Raw genomic sequence first — 25,020 nt, 5'->3', positions numbered from 1 at the left:
GTCTGACATTTTTCTGCATGAATTAGTGCCCGCGCCCTTTATGTCTCCTGGAAGATTTATTCCTTTTTATGAATGCACCAGCTCTGTGATGACTGAGCTCAGTTATGCAGCGACTGACATCAGTTATTTCTGTGGAGGGACAATGCACACATTGGCCTCTTGGAGATGAAAAACTCCAAATGACCATTTGGTGACCAACTTATGATGCATTGTCTCAGTTAAAGAATAATGCTGGCAATTTTCTGTCAACAAATCTCATGTGCAGAGCCAAACCAACAATGAGCTGATCTACTTACAAATATTGTGTGTGTATCCAAAGCCTGATATATCTTATTCCTCTATATTGTAGACCTATGTTGTTGTCCATTATAAACACTTCAGGGAGTCACACAGTTGCACTGGGTGACATGTTCCTTCACCACGAAGATTACAGTTACATTTGTTTCTTTAAAAATGTCTCCAAAGGCTAATAACAGTGATCACGTTTTTGGTCTCTGGAGAGTAGTTCTGTGTAGCTTGTTGTGCTACATGTCACAACCTTGACTTTGTTATCACATTGTAAATTTCTCAAAGAACTTCAATACAAAGTCAGGAGGTTGTGATATGTAGCACAACAAGCTAGCAAAGCTCTGTAAACAGAACTACAGCGTGCCTTACACAGAACCACTCTCCTGTGACTGAAAACGTGATCGTGGTTATTAGTTTTTGGAGCCGTTTCAAAACAAAATTATGTATCTAAACTCTTCGTAATGAAGGAACATGTCACCCAGTGCAACGGTGTGGCTCACTGACATGTTTTTCAATCGTTTTTGGACAACAACAGAGGCCTAAGGTTCAGAGGAATAAGATAATCAGGCTTTGGATACACACACAATACTTGTAAGTAGATCACTTCATTCTTGGTTTGGCTCTGCACATGATGTTTGTTGACAATAAGAAAAATAGAGAAAATCACCAGCCATATCCTTTAACTGAGAAAATGCATTCCATTTCTCTAATATAATTGAACAGCTGAAGGGTTAAGACAACATGCAGCTAGATATGTCAAGTCAAGGCATAATATTTTCCCCAGCGTTGCTTAAAGGCTGATGCACTGCTATTATGCATCTAAAATGGGAGAAGAAATACTGTGAGAATGTACTGCGCCGGCCGGGGGAAGGGAGGGACGTTGTCACACACAACGACCCACATGTCCAATTTTGGGATAAGAAATTAGAGGGTAGGATGGAAGCCGGTTTGCTGCTCAGCTCTGGGCTTTGCAGACATATGGTAATAATCTGAAGCAGCTTTGAGCACGCGGCTTCCCTTTTAATAAGGAGAGCAGTCGTGCAGCATGAGAACTGGGCTGCAAATACAAGGGCCAATTTCCACCTACTGCAGAAACAAAGAGGGGAGCAGAGGAGGTATTAGACTGGCTCGCTTTCATCAGCATCCATCAGATCACCCTTTAATATAAAGACACTTTTTCCAACTGCCTCAAGGCCCGGAATGTACCTGCCTTGGTTGTGGTGCAAGTACTCAAGCATTCAGTGTTTTTTGATCTGACCTCACTCATAGAATATTTAGACCATGAAAAAATCTTGTTATACCAATTGAATGGACTCTATGCTGTGAAAACACCGAAACATATTCTTTCTACAGCTGGGGGCTCTTGCAGCTGTGTGCTGGTTTACGTACAGTCATCCCAACACAGAGCTAAAGCGTTAAGTAACATCTACCAGGATGTAGGTGAATCACTTTTTTCCACCACTGGGTGTTTCCAGTATAGTGGAATTTTTTGGTGCACCCCTAAGAGGTTTTTAGTGAGCACCAAAGGAAAATCACCAGCGCCAAATTGATAAGAATTGAGAATAAAAATAACAATTCAAATCCTCTCCAAATGTGTTTCATGGTAATCTATCAAACAACTGTTGAACAAGCAGAACATAAACTTAAATGCGACGTCTTTGACTTCCAGCAGTCAACTCCCCTCTCATCCAACCACTATATTTTACATATGTGGCTGATGGTGGATAAAGCACAGCCAGCTAAGCTGTATTGTTTTGACTGGGCCTGAACACTCCTCTGTGAAGCTAGCCCATATGGGAGAGACGACTTCCTGTGATTTCTCATACAATAAAAGCTGCTTTATTTCTGGTGAAAAGCTTAAAAACGCTGACGCTTTTTGTGTCATGTCCTGTCTCCTGCACCCCTCGCCAAAGTCCCACACCCCTCTTTCTCAAACCTACTCTTCCAATGTTGTAATAATTTTTTTTTAACCAGTTTTGTTAATTGGGGCTTCATTTACTCAAGCATAATAGACATTTTTGTTCATCAAATGGTGAAAAATAACAGGAAAATGCATGCATTTCTGTCAAATGAGGTAACACAGACTCATTGCCTTTACTGTACGCGGACTGATCATGCTTACTGTCATGCGTAGTCACCCCCCAAAGGCCCATTCTGAGCCAGGAAAAACCCTGCACCACAGACACATATTCCATATACAGAGTTCTGAATACTAAGTTTTTGTGTTTTTCTCTCCAGCAATTTAGTATTATACATTCATAAAGTTGGGGAACTTGTCAGAGACAGATTTAAAAGACAGAAAAGTAAAAATTGAAGTAGTAGAGGGCAAGACACCCTGACATTTAGTCTCTAGTGTGGGTCAAGCTCCAAAAACACTGGATCCTACATTTCCCATCATGCAATTGAAGCATCTTTCACCCTCATTTTTCTAACCCTCATTTTTAAAGAGCGGATTCCCTCTTAAAAATTTTAAGTCCCGAGCCAAAAAAAAAGAGAAAAAAAATAACCTTGATAACATTGTCATGCTTATTTTTTCTGACTTGACAAAGCTGCTCCAGAGCAACAGAAGATATAAAACAACTGTTTTCACAAGTTCAGAGTTTGCTTCTCATTACAAGTAAACTGAAAATTGATGGAGTGCTCCTTTAAATGACTAAAGTGTTACAAATCATCTGCATGGAACATTGTCATCCGCCCTGAAGATTAAAGAAAAAAAATACATAAAACATGAGAGAAGAGTTAGCAGAATGCACAGCTGCTTCTCACTTGTCAGACTATTTAGATCATTACAAATGTGGCGTCCAGCAGTTTAGGGCAAACATCATCTTGATACCAGTGGACCTTCAAGGCTGACAGCTTCCTCACTGACACTTGAAAATGAATGAATAAATATTAGGATAATTATTTTACAGAAATCTCCTCATCCATTAATGGTGCTAGTAGATGTATTTTTATCCTTTGCACAGAGCCAGGCTAGCCGTTTCCCCCCTGGTCAAAGTCTTCATGCTAAGCTAAGCTAACCATATCCTGGCTGTAGCTTCATATTTAAACGGACAGATGAAAGAGCAGTATTTCCCAAAATGTTAAACTTTTCTTCTAATACATCATCGGTTTTCTAGTTCCAGTAAACACACACTCTGAGTGAGCATCAATAGACCGGTAGCTAATGTTGTTGCTCAACTATGTCTAATTTATTTTAATGTGAGGACAGAAATAGCAGCTCCTAGTGTGCCTCGCCTGAATGAACTGGCTTCTCAATAGAATCACACTCACTAAAGTATTAATGGTGTGTTGAGAAATGAGTGTGTGAGCGGGTGCAGTACGACAAGACTGTAAATGAGCCTGCTGGAGTGTGTGTGCACAGTGGGGAAAAAAGTGTATGAGCCAGAGTGTTGACAGAGGGAGTGCAGTTGAAGGCTTGTGCGTGCCCATGTGGAGGAGGTTTGAGGTTATATTTAGCAAGGTGGCCCATCAAACAGGCCCGAGGTTAACCCTTCGCCAGCCAGCTAAGATTAGAAAAAGTTTAAGACTTCTGTGTGTGAGTCCTTTAAGGGAGAAAAATGCTAATGATCTCCAGCAAACACTCTACAAACTTCTTCCAGACAGACTGTCTGTATCTTTATCTCGGATGCAGAGAGTAATAAGTACAGCTTGTACCTGGTCATTTATTCATCTGCATAACTACCATCTTGCTCCTAAAAAGACTCTAGAGAGTCTGCAGCAGCTCTGTGAAGCTGTATGTAGACACAGCAGTGCTCTGAGCTTCATGCTAATGTCAGCATGCTAACATGCTACCAATGACAATACTAACATGCTGATGTTTGACAGGTATAACGTGTTATACCTGTTTAATAACTGTAGCAGGTATAATATTAGCTTATTGGAATAACCTGTTTTTATGTTTACCATCTTAATTTAACATGTTAACATGCTAACATTTGCTAATTAGCACTAAACACACAGTATAGGTGAGACTAATGGTAATATCAGTTTTGGTAGGTATTGGTTACAATTCACAGTAGAGCTGAAACAATTAGTTGATTTATCAGTTAATCAATCAACAAAGTAATAATTGGCAACTATTTTGATAATCATTAATTGTTTTAGTCATTTATTAGGCAAACATTTGATGATTTCAGCTTCTCAAATTTGAGAATTAGCTGCTTTTGCTTTTCTTACATGAAAGATAATTGGATATCCTTGGTGTTGGTCAAATGTAACAAACAATCTAATGACGTCACCTTTTAATCTATTAATCAAGAAAATGATCAGTAGATCATTCAATAATGAAAATAATAGTAGTAGTAATAGTTGCATCTCTAAATGAAAGTACTGGACAAATTAACATTTAGACCAGATGATGGCGTTAGATGAAAAGTTAAGGAATCAACAAAACACAATTCATCCTCATGGGCACATGAATATTTGTAGCAAATTTCAATCTGTCCAACAGTTGCAGACATTTCATTAAAAAACCAAAATGTCTACCTGCTGGTAGTGCTAGAGGAAAAGTCAGGGGATAACATAGTCTGGATATCATAAATGTCTGCACAAAATTGCACGGTAATCCATCCAATAGTTCTTGAGATATTGCAGTCTGGACCAAAGTGGTGGACAGACATCGCCATCCCAAACCATAAAAGAATCTGGAAGACTTCATACAATTACAGTAAATGGTAGGTAGTGAATACCCAGATTTAAAAGACAACCTAATAAAACAAAACAGGTTTATTTTACCATATTATCAACAGAAGTATTCTCATTTTGTTTTGATGATAACCTAAACACTGATATATCAGAATCCTACTGCAAGAAGAGAGTGTGCAAGGACCATCCCCAACGAGTGAATTATGACGAGACGTGTAATTTAACAGTCCATCCTTAAACCAGCAGTTCAGAGGGACAAACAACCACTCTTTAAACTTGTTGATATGAATAATCCCATAATTGAAACAATCTGGTTAAAATTGCAGTGGGGGCTGCCTTTGAGAAGCCAATAACAGAGTCAACAGGAATCAAAAACACTTATTCCCTAAAAGTACAGTTATTGTCATATGGAAGGCTGCAATATCCATAAACAGTCATTTAGCCGGGGTGGAGGTTATAAGTTTGGAAGGACACGCTGGGAGATAAACTTTTGCTGTTATGTTTCTAGAGTTAAAAAAGGTGTGTGTGTGTGTATGACCTTAACATAGCCTCTCTAATTATCTACTGTATGAGCTGAAGGGAAGCAGCTCAGTTTTGGACAGTGCAGATGTACAGATAGGTATTTTTAATTATATTAGTTATCTGAATTTGTCTAAAATTAGCTAAATTGAAGACTTTAGTCCAAACGTAAAGAATAAAACTGATCAATGACCACATTTACAAGCAATTCTATATGCAAATTAACTGAAAATGCAAAGCAGAGCCCAACAGCTTGTTCTCTGTCTGATGATGCAAATTGCAGAGTAAGAAGAGGACAGGGGATACCCCTCAGGGCAAAAAGCTGTACTGTACACCATCTGAAATTTGAACCCCAAAAAAACAAGTCTTCTGCTGTGAAGCACTGTCCAACAAAAATGAGAATAAGAGCTACACAAAGTGCTGAGAATAAGGGTAAGAAGAGACAAAGAGTTAAGAGTAGTTGAACAGTATCAGCTTCTGTTCACTAGCTGCCTTTTTCCCAAGTGTTCAAGAAGACCTTTGTAAGAGAAAAGGATGATGGGAAGAGAAACGTGAGAGAAGGGGTCGGGGGAATGGCCTCCAGCTGTGGGCATGTTTATGACAATGACTTCATCTGTGACTGAAAACAGTAAAACTGACACTGTAGTGAAGTGTAGAAGGCACTGAGTTTAGAAGCTGGAGGAATGACAACCTCCCCACAACACCTGTTCTATCTGTGTAATGTGATATTCACCTATGCTCAGTCAGTGATGTGTCGGTCACGAACGAGTCGGATCTATGAGGCGGCTCCTTTAAGTGAACAATAGGAGCCGGCTCCAATGTGAGAGCTGATTTCTTTTTTCCTTTCTTTTTTTTGTAATTTAATACAAGACAGAGTAATAGGAAGATCTTTCTGCCACGCGGCTCAGTCACGTGCACAGACACAGCCTATGACATAAGCACATCTACAGTGTTTTTGTAATTATTCTCACTGCCAGAAGGGGGAGACAAAAGTCAGGCACTGCAGCTTTAAGACGAGGAGATCGATACCACTCCCAATAGGGTTGGGTGATCATTTCTATTTTTATATCATCCAGTTGTGGTTACTCAACATCAACGGTAGGCAGGGTTGGGTCAGTTTCTGGTTTTGCTGGTCTGGTCCCGTGTGCAAGCTTAAACTGGTTTGATTTTATGCAAACCGACTGAACTAGCATTTGTCATTGAGACATCTAAGCATGTCACACGGAGACTCCAGCACTAACATGGCTGGCTGCTGATGTCCACCCAGCTTGACTCCAAAGACAAGCTAGAGTAGGTAGACTGACCCAGGCTAACGGAGCAGATCTCACCGATAACCCAGATAAACCCAGCTGGGCTTCTTACGGCTTCCAGCAGTCTGAGAGCAGCTTGTGTTTTAAAAACAATCCACGGATACAAAGGGACGCGACCGATCATTTAGCAGCTAGTTAGCATGGTTAGGATAGTATAGCCGTGCCATGCTGTGTGTAGCACCCTAGCACAAGAAGCAAAATTAATTTGAATGGTTATTGTGAGAAATAAAAACACAATGTGTCACTCAGTTGACTGTGGTGCTGCTACACTCTCATTCATGGGCTCTCATTATGTTCCACTTGGGAGCGGCTGAGTCACGATAATTTCCTAACATTCAAGGTGATGTAATCAAAGGTCTTGCTTTGTCTGACCAACAGTAAAAAATCCAAAGATATTCAACTTATTGTCAAGTATGACACAGAAAAGCTTCAAATTTACCCCCCTTCCCCACAATACGGTGGACAAAATATTAGGATCACTTTTCAATATAATGCACTCCAGTACACCACCACCACCACTACAACCTCAATAATAAACAAATTAGAATTACAAACTTTTTGACAATGTCAACAAAAACTGTAAATGTAAAAGCTTCGTAAAAGTCGAATTTATGGCACAGCTGTTGTACTGGACTGCATTACATTGCACAGGTGTTCCTAATAAAATGCTTAGTGAGTGTATATACTTACCTAGCTTAAAATATTGGAAGCATAATATTTCAATTCAATTTTCATAAATGGCAGGTAAAACAAAACATATATTTAAAAATACATTCAGAACATAAAGTCTATAAAGAAGGAACAACAACAAACAGCAGGGATCCCCCTGAAAAAGAAATAGAAAACTGGCACAGTGGTGTTCAGTTGAGTTGAATTTTATGTTGTAAATGAAATTAAAAAGACATTTTTGTGTTCGACGGGACCTTTATGAACTCCCTGCTATAGTGAATCACACATACAGGAAGCGGAATTGATGTGATTCAAGGAAGGACATTAATTTTGGGGGCAGACACGAGGAAGAGGAACAGAGAGTCATTGCATTAGTGCTTGATTTGATTTCCATTATAATCCACACCCTATATTATGTTCAATCAGGAAGAAAAAAACAAGGTTTAGCAGATATTTACTGTGGTAAAAGAAATGGCAGTCAACTTGCAGTCTCTAAGGCCAAGAATACAATCAACATTACCACCAGAGCAATGAAAAAGCTCTGACTGAGCCTAGCGTGTTAGCAACATCAAACGCAGTGCAGGGCCTTTATAAAACAAATAAAGGTTGTCATGCAAAAAAAATATAGAGATGAGTTGCAACAACACACATGAATTATTCTTGAGCAGTTGGAGATGAGAAAGAAAAACAAAAAGCAGAGCAAACTGTGACCCGGAGCGCCATCAGGAAAAGGCAGAACAGCAAAGAAGGGAAAAGAGAAAGGAAATTACTGCCGGGAACAAAGTGAAACAATGGAAAGACAGTCTGAAGAAGGAAGTTTGAACTGTAACAAGCCACGAGCCAGGCCAAAATCCCAAACACACACACACACACACACACACATACACACACACACCATATGCACCCAGATTATACCAGTCTAGTCAGGCTTGAGCGTTGCAGCCTTGTTGACTTGAAGACTGAACGCTCCAAATGTTCCCTCAGAGCTCTGCAGCTTTTTCAGATTAAAACTCCCACAAACTCTGCTGAGAAAACACTGAATCACATGATCTTCATCAGCAGATTGACTTTGCCCGGTTGTCATGGCGTTATTTCCATTTTTCTGAGCGCTTCAAGGTGAGACTGTCAACTGCCGTTTCCATGGTCATGTATGAACTTTAATGTCAGCACTGACAGAGAGTCCTTAAAGTCAACAGAAAAATTTATACTCTAATTAAATTTATGACAACTGGGCAAACTCCGTCTTCTGAGGAAGATTGCATGATGCAATTGAAAGCTCCAGAGCAGTTACTGAATGAGGTGTTTTGACTGTAAGTCTAAATTGTACAAGTTGGACTTTGATCTTAAATACTTTTTTGGAGGGAAAATAACCTCATGTTTTACACTTACTGTCTAAAAATAGGCTTTTTAATCTGAAAAAATGTTAGGATTTTCTAAGCAATATCAGCTGTATTTATCAGTAAATGCTGCATGACTTTTGAACACTTTATGAGCAAAGTGTCGGCTGATGAAGATCTTGTGATGATCACAACCTCAAAAACTTTTACTAAATGGACCTTGTGGTCAGACTGTTTTCTAAACTGCTGTTAAGAGTGAAGTATGAACCTCATCTTTAAAGCAAACATGGATAACAAGTCCTTAAACTCCTCAGAAAAAACATTTCAAATACTGATGAAGATCATGTGATATGATCAAAAGTTCCACGAGAACTACTGAACAGACCTTGTGGTGAGACCGTTTTTTCCCCCAACTGCTGTTCAAGAACCTCATCTTTAAAGCCAACATCTATGTGTTTAAAGTGCTTAAAGTGCTCAGAAAATATTATATATTCCATGCAAGCTCCATCCTCTGATGAAGCTCATGTGATATGATCAAAAGCTCCAGAACAGCCACTAAAGGGACCTTGTGATAAGACTGTTTTGTCAACTGCTGTTTCCAAGATCAAGAATCACATCTGAACCTCATCTTTAAAGCCAACACGGATGAGAAATTTGAACATCTATGATTCCATGCAAACTCGCATCTGTTGATGAAGATCATGTGACATGATGAAAAGCTCCAGAACAGCTATTACAGCAAATGGACCTTGTGATTAGATTGTTTTGTCAACTGCTGTTTCCAAGGTCAAGAATGACGTCTGAACCTCATCTTTACAGCCAAGACGGATGAGTAATTCGAACATCTACGATTCCATAGAAAATTCTGTCTGCTAATGAAGATCATGTGACATGATTGAAAGCTCCAGAACAGCTAGTAATTGGACCTTGTATTAGCTAATTTAACAGTGGAGTTCATCTGTCAAATATCTGCAGTCAAACTCATTTTCAAACAGTTGTTGACACATACGATGGAGCATCAAATGACCAAAATTTAATATTTGGCTTTAGACTAAACACAGATTCTTCTACAGACGTCCTCTTTTATGATGACTGACACTTTAACATCATCATCAGCTAATCAGTGAGTAAAATCTGGGATTTCTTGTCTGTGTTTTTGTTTTTTGGAGGTGGACAGAGACCAGACAAGACATCTGCTCCCAGATTAGACCCGTGTGTTTAAGACAGGCTTAAGACTCCGGTGGCCTGGAACACTAAAGGGTTCCAGACTCAACCAATTAAGGCTGCTAAACTTTAACTCCATGCTCACTTTGCTTACTGTATGAACCCTTTAACGGGCTGCATTGCATGTACATTGCATATGTAAAACCTATGAGAGAAAGAGCTAAAAGCTGGAGCTTTCTTCTGTGAAAAGTCGGGAGTTAAAACATTTAATTAGCAATGATTGAGAGAATATTAATTGGCATCAATTTCTGTGATTGTTTAAATCAGAAGAGCCAAATATTCACCGGTTCCAAGCTCTCGAATGTGAATATTTGTCTACATGTCAACTTGAGCTCTGGGAAATTGCACTTTATAAAGCAAACAATTCATCAATTAATGGAGGAAATCATTTGCAGATTCCTCAATTATTAAAATAATTAGTTGCAGCCCTAGAAAAATTGTGCTTTGATCTGAATTGTGAGCTGGGGAAAGAGAGGGGAGGATAGATGGCAAGTCTGGAGGGAAAAATGTAATAAATATTGTTGGTTGGAAATTTACAAGAGGTCATATTTATCATCTGAGTGTACGCAGAGTTGTCCCAGGACCCTTCATCATTGAGGAGATGTCTGGGATCAGAGTGTACTGTCCTCCCTGACTAAAATACCTCTGCATCCAGCTGGGATAATTGTTCGGGTCACTTGCCAAATGCTGCCATTAACTCTGATGACTGGAGGATGGAGCCTGAAAACAAAGATCTGGTGGATCAAAGTCATGAGAGCTCCTCTGTTCTCAACTCAGTGAATTACACTTTCTTAAAGAAGAAAAGCTCTTTTTTTAAAAAACTTATCCAACAGCTTGCCAAGTGGCATTAATATGCAAAGGCTGATAAATAGCTTGACTTCATGAATTTTTTACTTACTGAGTCGTAATCTGAGACCAAGCCAGCTCCTTGGTGGCGATTTGTGCAGAACTGAATTCATGCTCCACTTGTTTGGCACCATCTATGCATGCGATCCTTGTTGAAAAGAAAGCCCTCCGCCAACACCAGCTCCTCCGCAGGTCTGTCTGTCGGTGTGGCCGCCTCACAGCTTTATCACCCAGCGATGTTAAGATTAGCAGTCTCGTCTCTATGGCATGCTCATATTCTCCTCATTTCTGTCTGTCGCCCTTTTCTTTAACACGCAGTGCGCTCAGCCTTGGAAGATCTGGTCGGTGGCGAGCACAAAGCTGCAACTCACATCACGGTGAATGCGCGGAGAAGAGTGGCAAAAAAGCATCCCTCGGTTCATAAAACGTGAAGTTAACGTGGATATAATGCTCGCTGAGGTGCAGCAGCAGGCTGGACGCCCGCGGTGAGCTGGAAATAACCTGTTGCTGGCTGCACACACAAAAAAAGAGAAATCTCCTCGATGTCCAACGAAAAACGTCTGTTGGTAAAGGTTGGCCGGTACGGATCAGTATATGGGGGGAAAGGGATTACGAGGATAAAACCATCTTCAGGGCTTTTAAAGCAGCGAGTCCATAAGCGGATCTTCTTCTATCAACTTTAAACAACATGCCGCTGAAGTTGAACACATATCGTCCGCTGCGTCTTCTTCTCGCCCCCTCCGAGCAACCATCGGCTCCCCTCCATTCATTCAATAACCTGGATCCACAAAGAGTCGATGCAGTTTTTCTTCTCGGCCGGCTCAGTCACAGTTGCCGCTAGAGGCGCCAGAAAACAGCAACAACACGGCCATTCAAACACAGTAACAACACAGGCCAGAGGTGCTACATCCAAACGTCTGTCCTTGTCTTTTAGTGTAAGGAAGGTTATGTTAGAGAAAAGTCAAGGAGAGTGAAGCACATAAATGCTAATTTCTGTTCATTCCACAAAGGTCAGGAGATTAGAAATTAAGCTAGAAGTCCTTGTAACATTAATTGTTAACCGTCCAAAATAGGCTGACTGGCGCTGGGCCCCCGAAAAGCCAAAAGCCCCGGCCCCTTAGTTACCGTTGCTAAGCCAATATGTCTGTTCTCACACAGCACATTTTTAACGGTAGTTTACAATGAGAACGACTGATATTTAGGTACATTTATCACTCGGAATTCACACTTTTGTTTAAACACTGTTTTGTGTTTGAAAAAAGTCAAGAAGAGTGAAGCACATAATTTAAAAAATGCTCATTTCTGTTCATTCCACAAGGAACAGTAGATTAGAAATTAAGCTAGAAGTCCTTGTAACATTAACCGTTGCCAACCGTCCAAAACAGGCTAACTGCCGCTGAGCCTCCAAAAAGTCAAAAGCCCCGCCCCCCTTAGTTACCGTTGCTAAGCCAAGATGTCTGTTCTCACACAGCACATTTTTAACGGTAGTTTACAATGAGAACGACTGATAATTAGCTACATTTACCACTCGAAATTCATACATGCGTTTAAAACACTGTTTTTTGTCAAGGTTGTTTTTTAAAAAGTTGAGAAAAAAACCTAGGCTTTTCAATCTTAGCAACCACAGATTTTGTCAGCTAGTTTAAAGGACCAGTGTGTAGGATTTAGTGGCATCTAGCGGTGAGGCTGCAAATTGCAACTAACAGAATAAACCTCCCCTCAACCCCCTCTTCCAAGTGTAAGAGAAAACGGTGGCCGCGCAACTTCCAAAAAAACACAAAAAAGGCCCTCTCTGGACCCAGTGTTTGGTTTGTCCATTCTGGGCTACTGTAGAAATGTGGTGCTACATGGCGGCTCAGTGGAAGAGGACCTGCTTCCCTATGTCAAGTAGGTCTGTCTGCGGACTTGCAGTATGTACATGACACACCCACTTCACTACATGACATGCCCACTTGGTTAGGTTTAGGCATTAGGAGGGGGATGGTTAGGGTTAGGGTTAGGGGTCAGGGGTCAGGGGGGTGTGTCATGTAACATGCCGTTACGGTGACAACACTGGGGCGAGGAGGGGTGGGGGGCGTGTAGACAGACCCTTCTTCCTTATGTAGATACAAAGGGCTCATTTTAAGGTAATGAAAACACAATGATTCTTATTTTCAGGTGATTATACACTAATTAAAACATACTTATTATATTCCATTTCTGCCAATAGATCCCCCTAAATCTACACACTGGTCCTTTAAAGGACAGGCTAAGTGTCTGTCCTTTAAAGTGTCTTAAAATGACAGTCAGGAGCCTAAATGAATATTGAAAAATGTTTTTATTTATTTATTCATATAATCATTCCTCTTGTTCATACTGACCATTAGAAGATCCCTTCATAATGCTCTTACAATGTAGATGGATGGGGACAAAATCCACAGTCCTCTCTCTGTGCAAAAATGTAGTTAAAAGTTTATCTGAAACTAATATTCTTCTTCAGATAAGGAATTTGATACTAAAAAGACTGTAAATGTGACAGATATCCACTTGATATGACTAACTCAGACTGCTGAAGCCTCACATAAGCTTCACATCAACTTTTGCACTAAATGACTGCGTGCACACACTGTGGATTTTGGCCCCCATCACTTACATTGAAAACACATTTGAAGGGGATCTTTTAATAGCCAGTATGAACAGGAGGAACGATTACAGCGTGACTGTTGTTTTAAGACACACTTGAAAAGTTGTGATCCCGTCCTTTAAACAATGACTTTGGTTAGCAGATTCTATCAGCTGTAGCTAGTGAGTGTCAGTTAACGCTAACACTAAAACTTTGTGAGTTGATTGAAAACTGTCTCCAGCTAATTCATTAAAAAAAACAGTAAAAATATGCACGATATAATGATAAAACACATGAGGCTAAAGCAAATAGTCAGCATCCTTACCATAGATGACTTGAAGACATGTAAAATAAAAGGGGAGCTTGTTTGTGTATTGTAGTGTAGAGATGATTAGTCAAAGTATTACCTATTTAGCCCCAGTACAATATTATTTTAAAAAATGTATCAAAAATGTTATTCTAAATGTTCGATAACCTTGGATGCATGCTATAGAAACACATACAAGCAACAGGTTAGATTTACGCTTCTACGTTTGTAATTTCAAACACTATGTTTCACTTCTATAAGAGAAAAGATTTTGAGGATGAGGAATGACCAATGAGTTTGGTAAATGTCACCCTATCTCACCCCAGTTTGGCTGGACTTGCTGGACTGTAAACTTCCCCGAAACTAAATAAAGAGCAGGTCGAACCACTATCTTAATCCAAACTGTGATATAGCCCAATAGTATCTTGACTCCTACAGTGGATGTTTTAGTCATGAGGGAGTATTTTGCTCATGTAACTTTCAACCCGACATAGTAATATGAAGTTTGAGCTTTGGAAATAATGCTTGGTTACCACTGGAAACCTGAGAATATGTACCACTAATATACAATATCAACTGACATGATGAGGGCCTTCACATTGGTCCTGTCAAAAGCTTTCATTATTTGACCTGATAAACTAAACTAAAACTAAATCAGATCGCCACATTTTACCACAGACTTTAGAAAGCTCCTCCAGAGCTACATAAGACATTATACAACTGTCTTCACAGGCTGAGTGGTAATCCTTATGACAAGTAAACGGAGCTTCATAAAATCAGTGAAATGCCCCTTTAACTTGGGTCCAGCAGCATTTTTTCCCGGAGGCCCCCAAGCACATGAATCTGGCTATGGTGACATATTATTTTTGTGTGGTTACCAAAATCAAAATATCTTATGCAATAGCCTGCCAAATCTGTAAAATTTCTCTACTCCCGTGCATTTTTTAACTGAACAGAGGATTTGAGCTCACACTGCTGCTGCATTGTTACTTTATTCAGCACAATTTTGTCTTTGCAGGGAACAGATGCACTGTTTGTCTGGCAGGGAAGAAGTCACGTTTAGAGGTTCATGAAGTGTGGCCAGTGGTGGAAGAACTACTCAAATACTTTAGTAAACATAGCAATACCCCAATATAAGTAAAAGTACTCATTATACAGAATAAGCCCCTTTAGAATAATTTATTATTATATATAACAGCATTGGATTAATATAATAAACTTATTAATGTGTAATCAAAACTTTGAGGTTGTAGCTGGTTGAGGTTGAGCTAAATTTAACAACTTTATACTGGTATGCTGTTGAGCAGGTTAATCTATAAAACATATCATGTAATCATATAAAACATGCATGATATTTTATACATTTATCATATATTTTGCATGTAAAATCTAATCTGTAAAGTAACTAGTTACAATAGATGTCAGATAAATGGAGTTGTAGAGTAAAAAGTACATTATTTTCCTTTTAAATGTAGTGAAATAGAAGTATAAAGTAGCATAAAATGGAAATACTAGAGTATTAAACAGTAGGTTACTCAAAATTGTAATTCAGTACAATATTTTAGTCAATGTACTAAATTACATTCCAGTATTGAATGCGGCACAAAGTTTATTGCCAACATCTGCCAGGACAAGATTCTCTAATTTTTCATTCGAAGTTCCAAAAAGGTGAAGAAATCATATACACTCAAACTCAAAACATCTGTGGTTTTTTGCTTTCTGGTTATAAAAATGGATTATTGATTATTTAAATCTGTATTCTGCCCTGGAAAGCGTTTTGCAGATGTGTGTTGTTATTTCCAGTCGTTCAGGGTCACGTAGACTGTCTAGTGGCATCTCTACAGCGGGATGTCTCTTTAGTTTGCATGAGGTCTATGGGAAAACATCTGACCTGACAAAGCCAAAACAATGACTCTGCCAAAAACGTGGCTCTGCTGTGTTTGTATGCTCCCACCCTCAATAAAGAGGCGGGGGAACAGTGAACAAAGAAAAGCACGGGGGCAGAGAGGGGATGTTAAAACAGCCCACTTCACAAATTAGCAATTCTCCACTGCGTGAGTGGATGTTTACGACCGAGTCCTCCTTCATTCCTCCTGTCAAATAACGCAAAAGTCAGTCCGCATGCAGTGACAAGTAGGTCAGATGGGGCTAGTAACTTCTTTATTAAGTCAAGATTTGCCTTTAAAGCCATTATGAAACATAGTTCTTAACTCAGTATTATATGGATGTGTCTTATAGGGTTTTAACTACAGCTTGAGACTTTTAAGTCAGCATCTTCTGTCATTCAGAGCAAAATCACAACATATATATTTGCTGCTCCCTTGAGGCAAAAACCAGTATCATCAAGAAACAAAATGATCTTTATTTTTTTTTATCTTTTATATCCCACATGGGGCCTACATAAGAAACCGTAAACATGTCGCATTTACAAAACCTCTTGAGTGACGTATAAGTGCACTAACAATTTGGTGTCATTTTTAACACGATAACAAAATGTACAACAGTTAAAGCGGGTTTAGTCAGCAATAAAAAATAGAGCCTTTTCAGTAGAACTTTCGACTGGCATAAAAGCACAACAACACTGACAAAATGGGATTTCTTTCATTTATAAACCATCAGATCTACAAAAAGATTTACTGTCAAAGATCCCTTCTTAATTGTTCTTTACTTGAATGTTGGATGGAAAGCCCCGGCATCGGACATTTTATCCAATAATACAGCTGTGAGAAATGAACGAACTACTTATCTGAATCAGGAACCGACTTGTAAAATGACCATTACCTGCTTCAAATCTACACGGACGTATGACTGTGAAACAAATATCAATTTTAACAACCACCAGTGACACTGGTCCAAAAAGCACATCTGGAAAATAAATGCAAGAAAGAAAAAAAAAAGCACAAAGTCTGAACAAAAGTTGTTTCTTATTTAATATCTGACAGGTTTGTGTATTCAGTTCCAGCTTTGGAATGTCACCTACAAACAAGAGCTTTAACTACAAGTTAGGATTATTATTGTCCTTGTGACAGAAAACACAGAACTTTAGCATCTAAAGTACTTATAGCAGGTTGTAAGACGTGATTCCAGGGATTTCAAAAAAGCAACAGGAAGGAGCTGGCTGCCATCTCCTCCTGCAGAGTTTGTAATACCGGCTGCTCTGTCAGACTGAATCTTGAAGTTAAAAAAAAAAAAAAAAAAGTCCAATTCAACATCAGTTCTGTACATTCAAAGGCCAATCCGGATCGGTTTGGCAGAAGAAGAGCAGTCAAGAAGGGTAAAGAGTAATAAACCGATGGCGTGTAGAAAAAGTCACTGAGTCCCCATTTGACTGGGTCTCATCAGTCCCTTGAAGACTCGCAGCTTTCCTGCACCGGTGAGATCAAAACTGTAGTTGGTAGTGACATAAGGCATCTCTCCCTCGAAGCCAGTCTGAAACAAAGACAAAAGGTACCATCAGTCACAATATGCTAATCAAATTTACTATAAAAAAAAAAAAAAGTTAATTCAATAGCTTTGTAATGAAGTTTGAAGAGTATTGTGGATGAAATAATGGAGCTGTGGATCTGACCTGTGTTGTGAGGATGCAGGAAGGCAGCGATACGGCTCCCAAGAGGAAACAGTTGACCTTACGAAGGATGGAGGGATCTACAGGCGTCAGCACTAAGTACAGACCTCGCACCATGTCGATACCTCGGAGCACACCTGGAACACAGGAACGTGAACAATACGCTGAATTTTGACTTGTTGCCCTTTGAACTCTAGGCTTTTCTGCTTGGTTTTCACGCCCTTTATTTACAGACTTTTAGCAAAGTCACTACGTATCCTAGTCAGACATGTCATATATTGTTATTTTCACAATGAGTCGGGCTATTTAGAAATACCAGACGTTTTACATATGAGTTGTATCGTACATGTTCTAGGAGTGTTTTTATGAGTAAAAAAAAAGTTTTATGCAATTTAAAATTGACTTCTTCTGTCTGTATGTCCACAAGTTCTCAACAGAGGGAAAATATCTGTAAATAGATAAGAGGATGTCAGCGCTAATGTAAAAAAAAATACTGAAAGTGCAAATCGCCACACATGGATGTTCACACAACTTTCACTGGATTATATTTATACTGAAGTAAATTGATGTCATGATTCTCAGGCAAGTTCTGAACTTACATGTATAAGATGTGTCTTTATTTATAATTTCCATGTATATTTATGGACGTTTATCCGCACCGGTTTCGTAAATTCACACTGAATCTGAACTGAAAAATATTTGTCTCATGACTGTGTGTTCAGATTCAACTGACTCGGCACTAAAAGGTTAAAAGAACCAAGAGCCATCGCTTTAAAAGGTTCAGACGACATTAATTTGATCATTTACACAAAGGTCAGGCAGGTCAAGCAGGATACGTACCAAAGCCCACACATGGACAGATGGGTGCCTGGGACAGCAGGACTGGGCCCCCCCTGCTCGTTACTTTCTCTCCCAGACAGCAGAGTCCCACCAGACTGGAATTGGCAGCATAAAACATGTGACTGGGCACCACCTCGCAATGGATCACACCTAAAGCCACTGCTGCATGAGGCACCTGTGGGTTCAGAATGAGGATGGTTAGATACTGCAGAAACTATTAGAAGATATATATCGTAGAAGAAACATTTCCAAACCCACCAACTCTTTGGTGTGTGAGTAATTATAAACTCGTGTTGAACTTTTCAAGTTCTAGTAATGAACTTAAACAGTTTCCGAAGATAGAAAATAGGTTCAGCAGAATTTCAGAAAAATTGTGTCTACATGAAATTATGTAAGATTTTCCATTTGATACAGTCCTGCAACCACAAAACGTCCTTGTGTTGTGATTTTTAATAGAGAGAGAAAAATTTTTTCCATGATTATTAAATCATCCCTTCACAGGAATATATATATATATCACTCTTTTCCTGGGATTTCCGCCATAAATTAAGTTAAACACAGACCTGCGGTTAATTAATCATTAGATGATGTATACTCTAAATGTCCTGTGTTATTCTTTCATATCTGTCAAAGTATTTTCTGAGAAGGACAAAAATTCCTGGCTAATCACGGCGAATATTGAATCTGGATGCCAAGAGGCATGATTCAGACAAGTGTAATTAAATTCTGGCGACTCACTTCTGAGCTAATAATAAAAACCTGGGACTCCTATCAAGAACACAACTGCGGCATTATCCTTCTCGTGTACCTGGTACGGGGTGAGGGAGTTTAAAGGTCTGACGGGTCCAGGGTCAGGGGACTGCAGCTGACTCAGGTAGGCCAGCAGTGACAGCTCTCTGTGCTCGTTAGTGCGCTGGTGTTTCCTGTCAAACACAAAGCACCCACAGATGATGTTTGGAATAATTTAATAAACATTTCATTCTGTATGTTCATGCCAGGCTGACAGAGGTGTACTTACGCTGTTCCTTGGCGTCCCACTCCTTGAAAATCTGATTCTGCAATAAGGTGAATGTAGCTTCTGGGGGGACTGTGGCTCTCCGTGAACTCATCCAGAGCCGTCTGAGCTGGTGGATGAGTCTGGAAGCCGTGCGCTGTCCTGAGGAACTCTGGAGTGAGGGCGGGACAATGGGTGGTCCCGCTATGACCGAGCTGGACCACATGTGAGACTGGGAAGAAGCGGATCATGTCTACTAGCAGCTGGAATCCAAATCCTGTGGACGGCCCAGAAAAGCACATGTTCAGACGCTGATTACCTTCTGTATAGTTAAAAATAATTTCCCACTGATTTCACAGGGGGTATCCTCAGCTGACCTTTGACCCAGCCCATGGTGTTGATAATGACAGGAGTCTCTCTGCTCTGGGAGCGTCTACGCCACAAGGACTTAAGGCATTCCAGGTAGCGGTCTAAGTCCGACTCGCATGATGTCTGACCGTAGTAGATCATGTGTTCTGGTGTGTACTGATGTGTGAAAGGAGGACCTGAAAAATACCACAACATACGTCTACTGATCCCCTTTTACACAAACAGTACAGGAATAACATGAGAAAAAACACATTAACACTTCATTTACTTATTAATACTTTAATAATTAACTAAACTGGTGCAACAATAATGTGTTAAATGTAGCATTTGAAAGAGTTTATAGTGCTTTCAAAATGTAATAAATGCATACATAATATTCACAACTACAACTAATGCAGTCCAATACAACAGGCCTGCAATAATATCAAACCCTTCTAGAAGGTATAATGTTCAGCTTTCGGTGAAATTGTTTTCTAAAGGTGTTAATTCACCTTTACGGTAATTTTGGAGGCTGTAGTTTGTGGTGCTGTTGAATTATCTTCCTTTAATCAGGGCTGCTATATCAGTTGTAGCTAGGTGTACCTAATAAACTGGCAACTGAGTGTAAAATAAAACAACAAACTAACAGGAAAAACTGTGGAGTCATGCAAACATTAAATAATAAGATGTGTGAAAGTGATGTGAATTAACAAGAGATTCAAACATACCCAGGAGCGGCTCTCTGACGGTTGACAAAGAGAGGCAACCAGCTGGGGTGAATTCTGTCTGACCAAGGTCACCTTCCAAATAATCTACACTGGTAGTGCTACAGACACACACACACACACACACACACACACACACACACACACATTAGGGCATTAGGACATACTACCATTAGGGCATACTATCATCCCATATATGTCACATAGGGCTGCAATTAACAACAATTTTTCGATTAATAAGGCGATTATTTTCTCGATTTATCAATTCTGTCCACTGTCATGTTTGACAAAAAAAACATTAAATCACCACATTTGAGAAGCTGAAACCACCTGATGCATTTATGTGTAAAATATTACTAGAACGATTATTTGCTAATCAAAATAGTTACAAATTACGTCAACCAACTAACTGATTAATCGACTGATAGTTTTAGCTTTAACCACACAAATAAAAAAAGGTTAGCATGTAAATAAAACTTTAAAAAATTCAGTTTATAATTAATATATACAAATGAAAATGGTATAATATCTTGAGAGAACTTACTGATTTAGTAAGGTATTGATAAGGATGCGGATATATGTTGACTTTCCCACATTCTTAGTCCCACAGACCAGAATAACTGCACAACCATCCATGTCGCCTGTGAAAGAAAGACGTATTTTCTTAATGTTGTGTGTGTACAGCTTTTACCAGACATTGAATATGTAACATAGCTGCGTTCATCTGTTTGTTTAAGTAACAGCTTTTGGCCATTTTTGAAAAAGCCACAATGCTTCAGTGATATGTGGCATCTGGTGAGCGAGAAGGAGAGGTGCTACTGCGAATTGTTTTCTGTTCACTCACAGGCAGCATCGGTGCCAGATTTGAAAACTTATCTTCTCATTGAAACCATAATTACTAACCACTGACCAGACCTGTCATGACGTTTATGTAAATCTAAAAATGAGCGTACCTCTGCAGGCGCTGACCACCGTGTTAAGAGCTTCTCTGTAGCTGTTAGACATTTTCAGGCCCTCGATGGTCTTGACTAGAGGAATCATCCCCAAACCGTTGAGCGGAGTGTCGAGAACAGCTGACATGAGTTCACTCTATAAAACAAGGGGAATGAAAAGCTTCTGTTAGACATGTCTTAAGACTGACTGCTGATTCCAGCTCTTTTCCAAATTAAATGTGGTTGAATATATCCTGTGATTTGGTGAGTAATGACTGACGCCAACTGTAGACTTATTAGTCAACGTACCATCGGGGGGTTGAACAGTTCACTGAGCTCTGTGAAGCTCGACAGAAACCGAGTCAGAGGCGTCTCCATCGGCTCCAGTAGGATGACGGATGAGTGTGATGTTACTCTTTTTAGCAGCTTCTTCCGTGATGCTGCAGAAAAACCACATTCAAAAGGGGTTTAAAGACAGAAACACATAATAATACACTTCCTTCCCTATAAAGCAGCTCAGGATTGTCTCAACATGTAACACTTCCTCAAATATGCAAAAAAAAAAAGATTATAGGAATTATACCTCTCTCCTACAGTGGGAGGGAATTTACCTGATGGGAGATACTTGTGGAGGATGGCTGAAGCCTCCGTTCTGTCATCTCTGGTTTCATCGGGGCTTTCCAAGGCTCTGATGGTAAGTGGACAATGTGAAGCCGGAGAGAAGAGCGGATATGACTGCTGGCCCTCTTCAATGGTGAACCCCATCACTTCTACCCGGCCATACAGGCAGGTCAAAAAACACTTTCCTCGGAAACACAGGGTCTGAAGGAGAGTAGCATAATGCTCAGCCATATAAAAGGACATTAGTGCATTTATAAGAACAATTAATCCATTAGTTGATGGAGAAAAATGTATAATGTTGCCAGGAAAAGATTCCCCCTCCCTCCCCCTCCCCGTGACCTTGGTTGTCTGTTGGATCTACTACTTGCCTTATATGTACTTCCATCCTGTTTTCCCTTAACTTTTTGCTAATCATGTATCTGACCAAATAAAGGAAAGAAAGACAGTATTTGAAATGTTACTGGACACTCTATAACCCCTTGCTCATCTTGTGTCTTTTTAGAACTTCATGATGTATCTGTGATGCGATTTTTTCCAGGCCTGTATTTTAATAAATGACTGTTAACCTTCAAGTTTGCTCTACGGCCTCAGTTTCCTGCATTATGCAGAAAGATAAAGACAGATTTAGGTTTTTTATCCGTCCGTTGATAAAAAGATAATTAATTGGCAACAACTTTGATTAGTAATTAATCAATTAAGTAACTTCTTAAGTAAAAATAGCAAAAATATATTGGTTCCAGCTTTGCAAATGGGAATCATTTCTGATTTTCTTAATAGTCTATGACAATTAACTGAATATCTGTTGGTTTTGGATATCTGATGAGATCACGTTGCACTCTGGGAGTTTGTGATGTGCATTTTTCGCAATTTACTGACATTTTATAGACCAACTGATTATCGTAAAAATAGTTAGCTGCAGCCCCGACTCTTAATTGTTGCCAGACTGATTCTTTACCAAAAATGGCCTGATTCTGGACAGTGTGTAACTTGCATACCTGATCCTTCTGCATGACAAGTACTGCATGATTTTGCCGGTCATTCCTCTCCGCACAGTAATGGAGAGCCTCTCCCTCCAGTCTACCTGGCTGGATATCCTCCATGCCACCTGGGGTCTCCACACCGTTCCCCTGAATGGATCGGGAATACTCCTTCCACTCCTCTGAGTCATCTGACTCATTGTCCATTGTAAACATTGAACTTCCATTTGCCTGTTTGTGAGGTTTCTTCGGTCCAGACTGAGGAGTGCTTTTCTTGGAGTCAGACACAGACTTCACCTTATTCTTCAGTCTCTTGACGGTGGGCTTTTTCTTCACAGACACCTGGTGCTCCTTAACCATCCTGGCCATGACAGGACTAGAGTTGAGATCAGTGGAATTGATGGGAGGCCTGCTCCGTCTGCCCCTCACATCCTTCCACTTCTGAGATTTAGCGTGGCCCTTTACCTGTGTGGGTTTGTTTACCTTCATGATTCTTTAATCAACACTTATTCGTGCAGGTGCTGATGGGAAACAAAGGGGGAGAGCCTACAAAGACAGATAGATGAGAAAATTAGTATCTGAAATAGGTGTCATTAGCTCTGTGGACAAAGAATAGCAATTAACCATTTACTAATTATTCAGCAATTACAAAATGTAGCCGTGAAGAGAGCTGCAACGATTAATCAATTAGCTGCCAACAATTAAATTAATCACAGTGGTGGAAAGTAACTAAGTACACTTATTCCCCTAATGTATTTCCATTTGATGCTACTTTATAGCATCATCTCACTACATGTCAGAGATAAATATTGTACTTTCTACTCCACTACATTTATTTGACAGCTTTAGTTACTTTTCAGATGAAGATTTGGCCTTTCGGCTTTTGATGTCTTACAAAAAGCAATGTGTAGTCGAGTCACATTTCAGATGTCTATAAGTTGTTAACAGCTCCAAAAAATAGTGATTTTTTTCCCTCTAAATTTCTCACATGGTTTCATTTCAATAAATGTTCAAATGATCAAAAAAATAAAGATCAGAGAAAAAGTCCAAAAACTGAAAAACAGATTTGTGTACCGCAGCTTTGTTTTTTCTTCTTTCCTCTCCAATTAATCATCTTACGACCCCTCAGATTTATCTGGTGACCCTTTGGAGGGGCCTGACCCCTAGGTTGGGAACCACTGGACTAAACTAGCTAACTGTATATAAAGTAGTTGAAACTAGCTCCACCTCCAGCAGCTACAACAGTAACATGCTGCTCTAACACTGATGATTCAGTATTACTAATCTAATGATGTCATATATAATAATATATCAGTCAGAGGGATCAAACCACTACTTTTACTGCAATACTTTAACTACATTTTGCTGCTGATACTTATGTACTTTTACTAAAGTAGGATTTTTCATGCAGGACCTTTACTTGTAATGGAATATTTTTACATTACTGTTTCGGTACTTATACTTAAGTAAAAGATTTGAAAACTTATCATTTTGAGTCATTTTTTCAGAAGAAAATTTCCACATTTTCTGGTTTCTATCATCTTTTATGGCAGTAAACTGTATATCTTTGTTGTTATGGACAAAACAAGACATTTGAAGACGTCACGTTGGACTTTGGGAAACAGTGATCACTATGTTTCACCAATTTCTGACATTGTATGGACAAAACAACCAATCGATTAATCGATAATAATTAAAATATCCGTTTGTTGCAACCGTAATTAGCTTGATTTAACCAGATAATTCGATAGCAGTTGAAGGCTAAGCTAACCGGGCTAAGACGCTTATAACTACATCATATTGAAGTTTCTCAACATACGAGGCAGACAAATAAAAATATTATCACCGTCAAAGAGGCGCAAAGCTGCCAGACAACAAAGCGACGTGAATTTTAAACTTATTATTAAGGCTCACATTAAGCATTAAGATAACAAGCTAACTGCTAGCTACGGTTGTTGCCTTAAGGTGGAGAAAACTTACCCCCCAACTTGTGAAAAAAACAATGCAGAACTTTGGGGATCACTGTTTATCTTAAATCTAAGTGGACAGCGCGTTTAACTTACTAAAGTGGATCCAGGGAGCTGTCCAGCTGTTAATACAGCAGTGCTAACATGCTAACTTGCTAACATGTGTGAGCCACAAACAGACGCCGCTTCTTGCTGGCCGACTATGGTTTAGCCCGGAGTGTTATTATTTACGACAAAGTTATAATACTAATTAATTATACGCTTTAGCTGACTTAGTGAAAATGGAAAACTAGGCAACGCAA

General features: G+C 39.5%; 2 protein-coding genes across 4 annotated transcripts in view; both read right to left on the bottom strand.

The window, feature by feature from the left end:
* Positions 1-12,462, bottom strand: part of plekhg5b (pleckstrin homology domain containing, family G (with RhoGef domain) member 5b) — a 76,563-nt gene extending 64,101 nt beyond the window's left edge. The window contains exons 1-2 of one of the 2 annotated variants that reach the window (XM_042408583.1): positions 10,893-11,104; positions 10,638-10,714 (exon numbers count right to left, since the gene is read on the bottom strand). Coding sequence is in view for 1 of the 2 variants with exons in the window: in XM_042408580.1 (XP_042264514.1) it covers positions 10,893-10,974 (82 nt within the window). In the remaining variant the exon portion in view is untranslated. Of the gene's footprint in view, positions 1-10,637; positions 10,715-10,892 lie in introns of both variants that reach the window. The other variant, XM_042408580.1, reaches the window with a different exon arrangement.
* Positions 12,463-16,091: 3,629 nt separating this feature from the next.
* Positions 16,092-24,905, bottom strand: nol9 (nucleolar protein 9). Of its 2 annotated transcripts, none has more exons than XM_042409059.1 (13): positions 24,815-24,905; positions 22,770-23,297; positions 21,765-21,975; positions 21,463-21,593; positions 21,175-21,310; positions 20,766-20,862; positions 20,225-20,322; positions 19,526-19,693; positions 19,173-19,425; positions 18,963-19,077; positions 18,155-18,329; positions 17,318-17,451; positions 16,092-17,178 (listed from the first exon to the last, which is right to left on the bottom strand). In XM_042409059.1, the coding sequence occupies exons 2-13, from the start codon at positions 23,238-23,240 to the stop codon at positions 17,059-17,061; spliced, it is 2,109 nt and encodes a 702-aa protein (XP_042264993.1). In that variant the 5' UTR covers positions 23,241-23,297; positions 24,815-24,905; the 3' UTR covers positions 16,092-17,058. The 2 variants fall into 2 exon arrangements, with proteins under 2 accessions (XP_042264993.1, XP_042264992.1); XM_042409058.1 differs by having other exon boundaries at positions 24,732-24,886.
* Positions 24,906-25,020: the final 115 nt, after the last annotated feature.

This window comes from Thunnus maccoyii, chromosome 4, assembly GCF_910596095.1.
Source record: "Thunnus maccoyii chromosome 4, fThuMac1.1, whole genome shotgun sequence".
Lineage (NCBI taxonomy): Eukaryota > Metazoa > Chordata > Actinopteri > Scombriformes > Scombridae > Thunnus > Thunnus maccoyii.
This window is presented reverse-complemented; position numbering and strand designations above follow the sequence as displayed.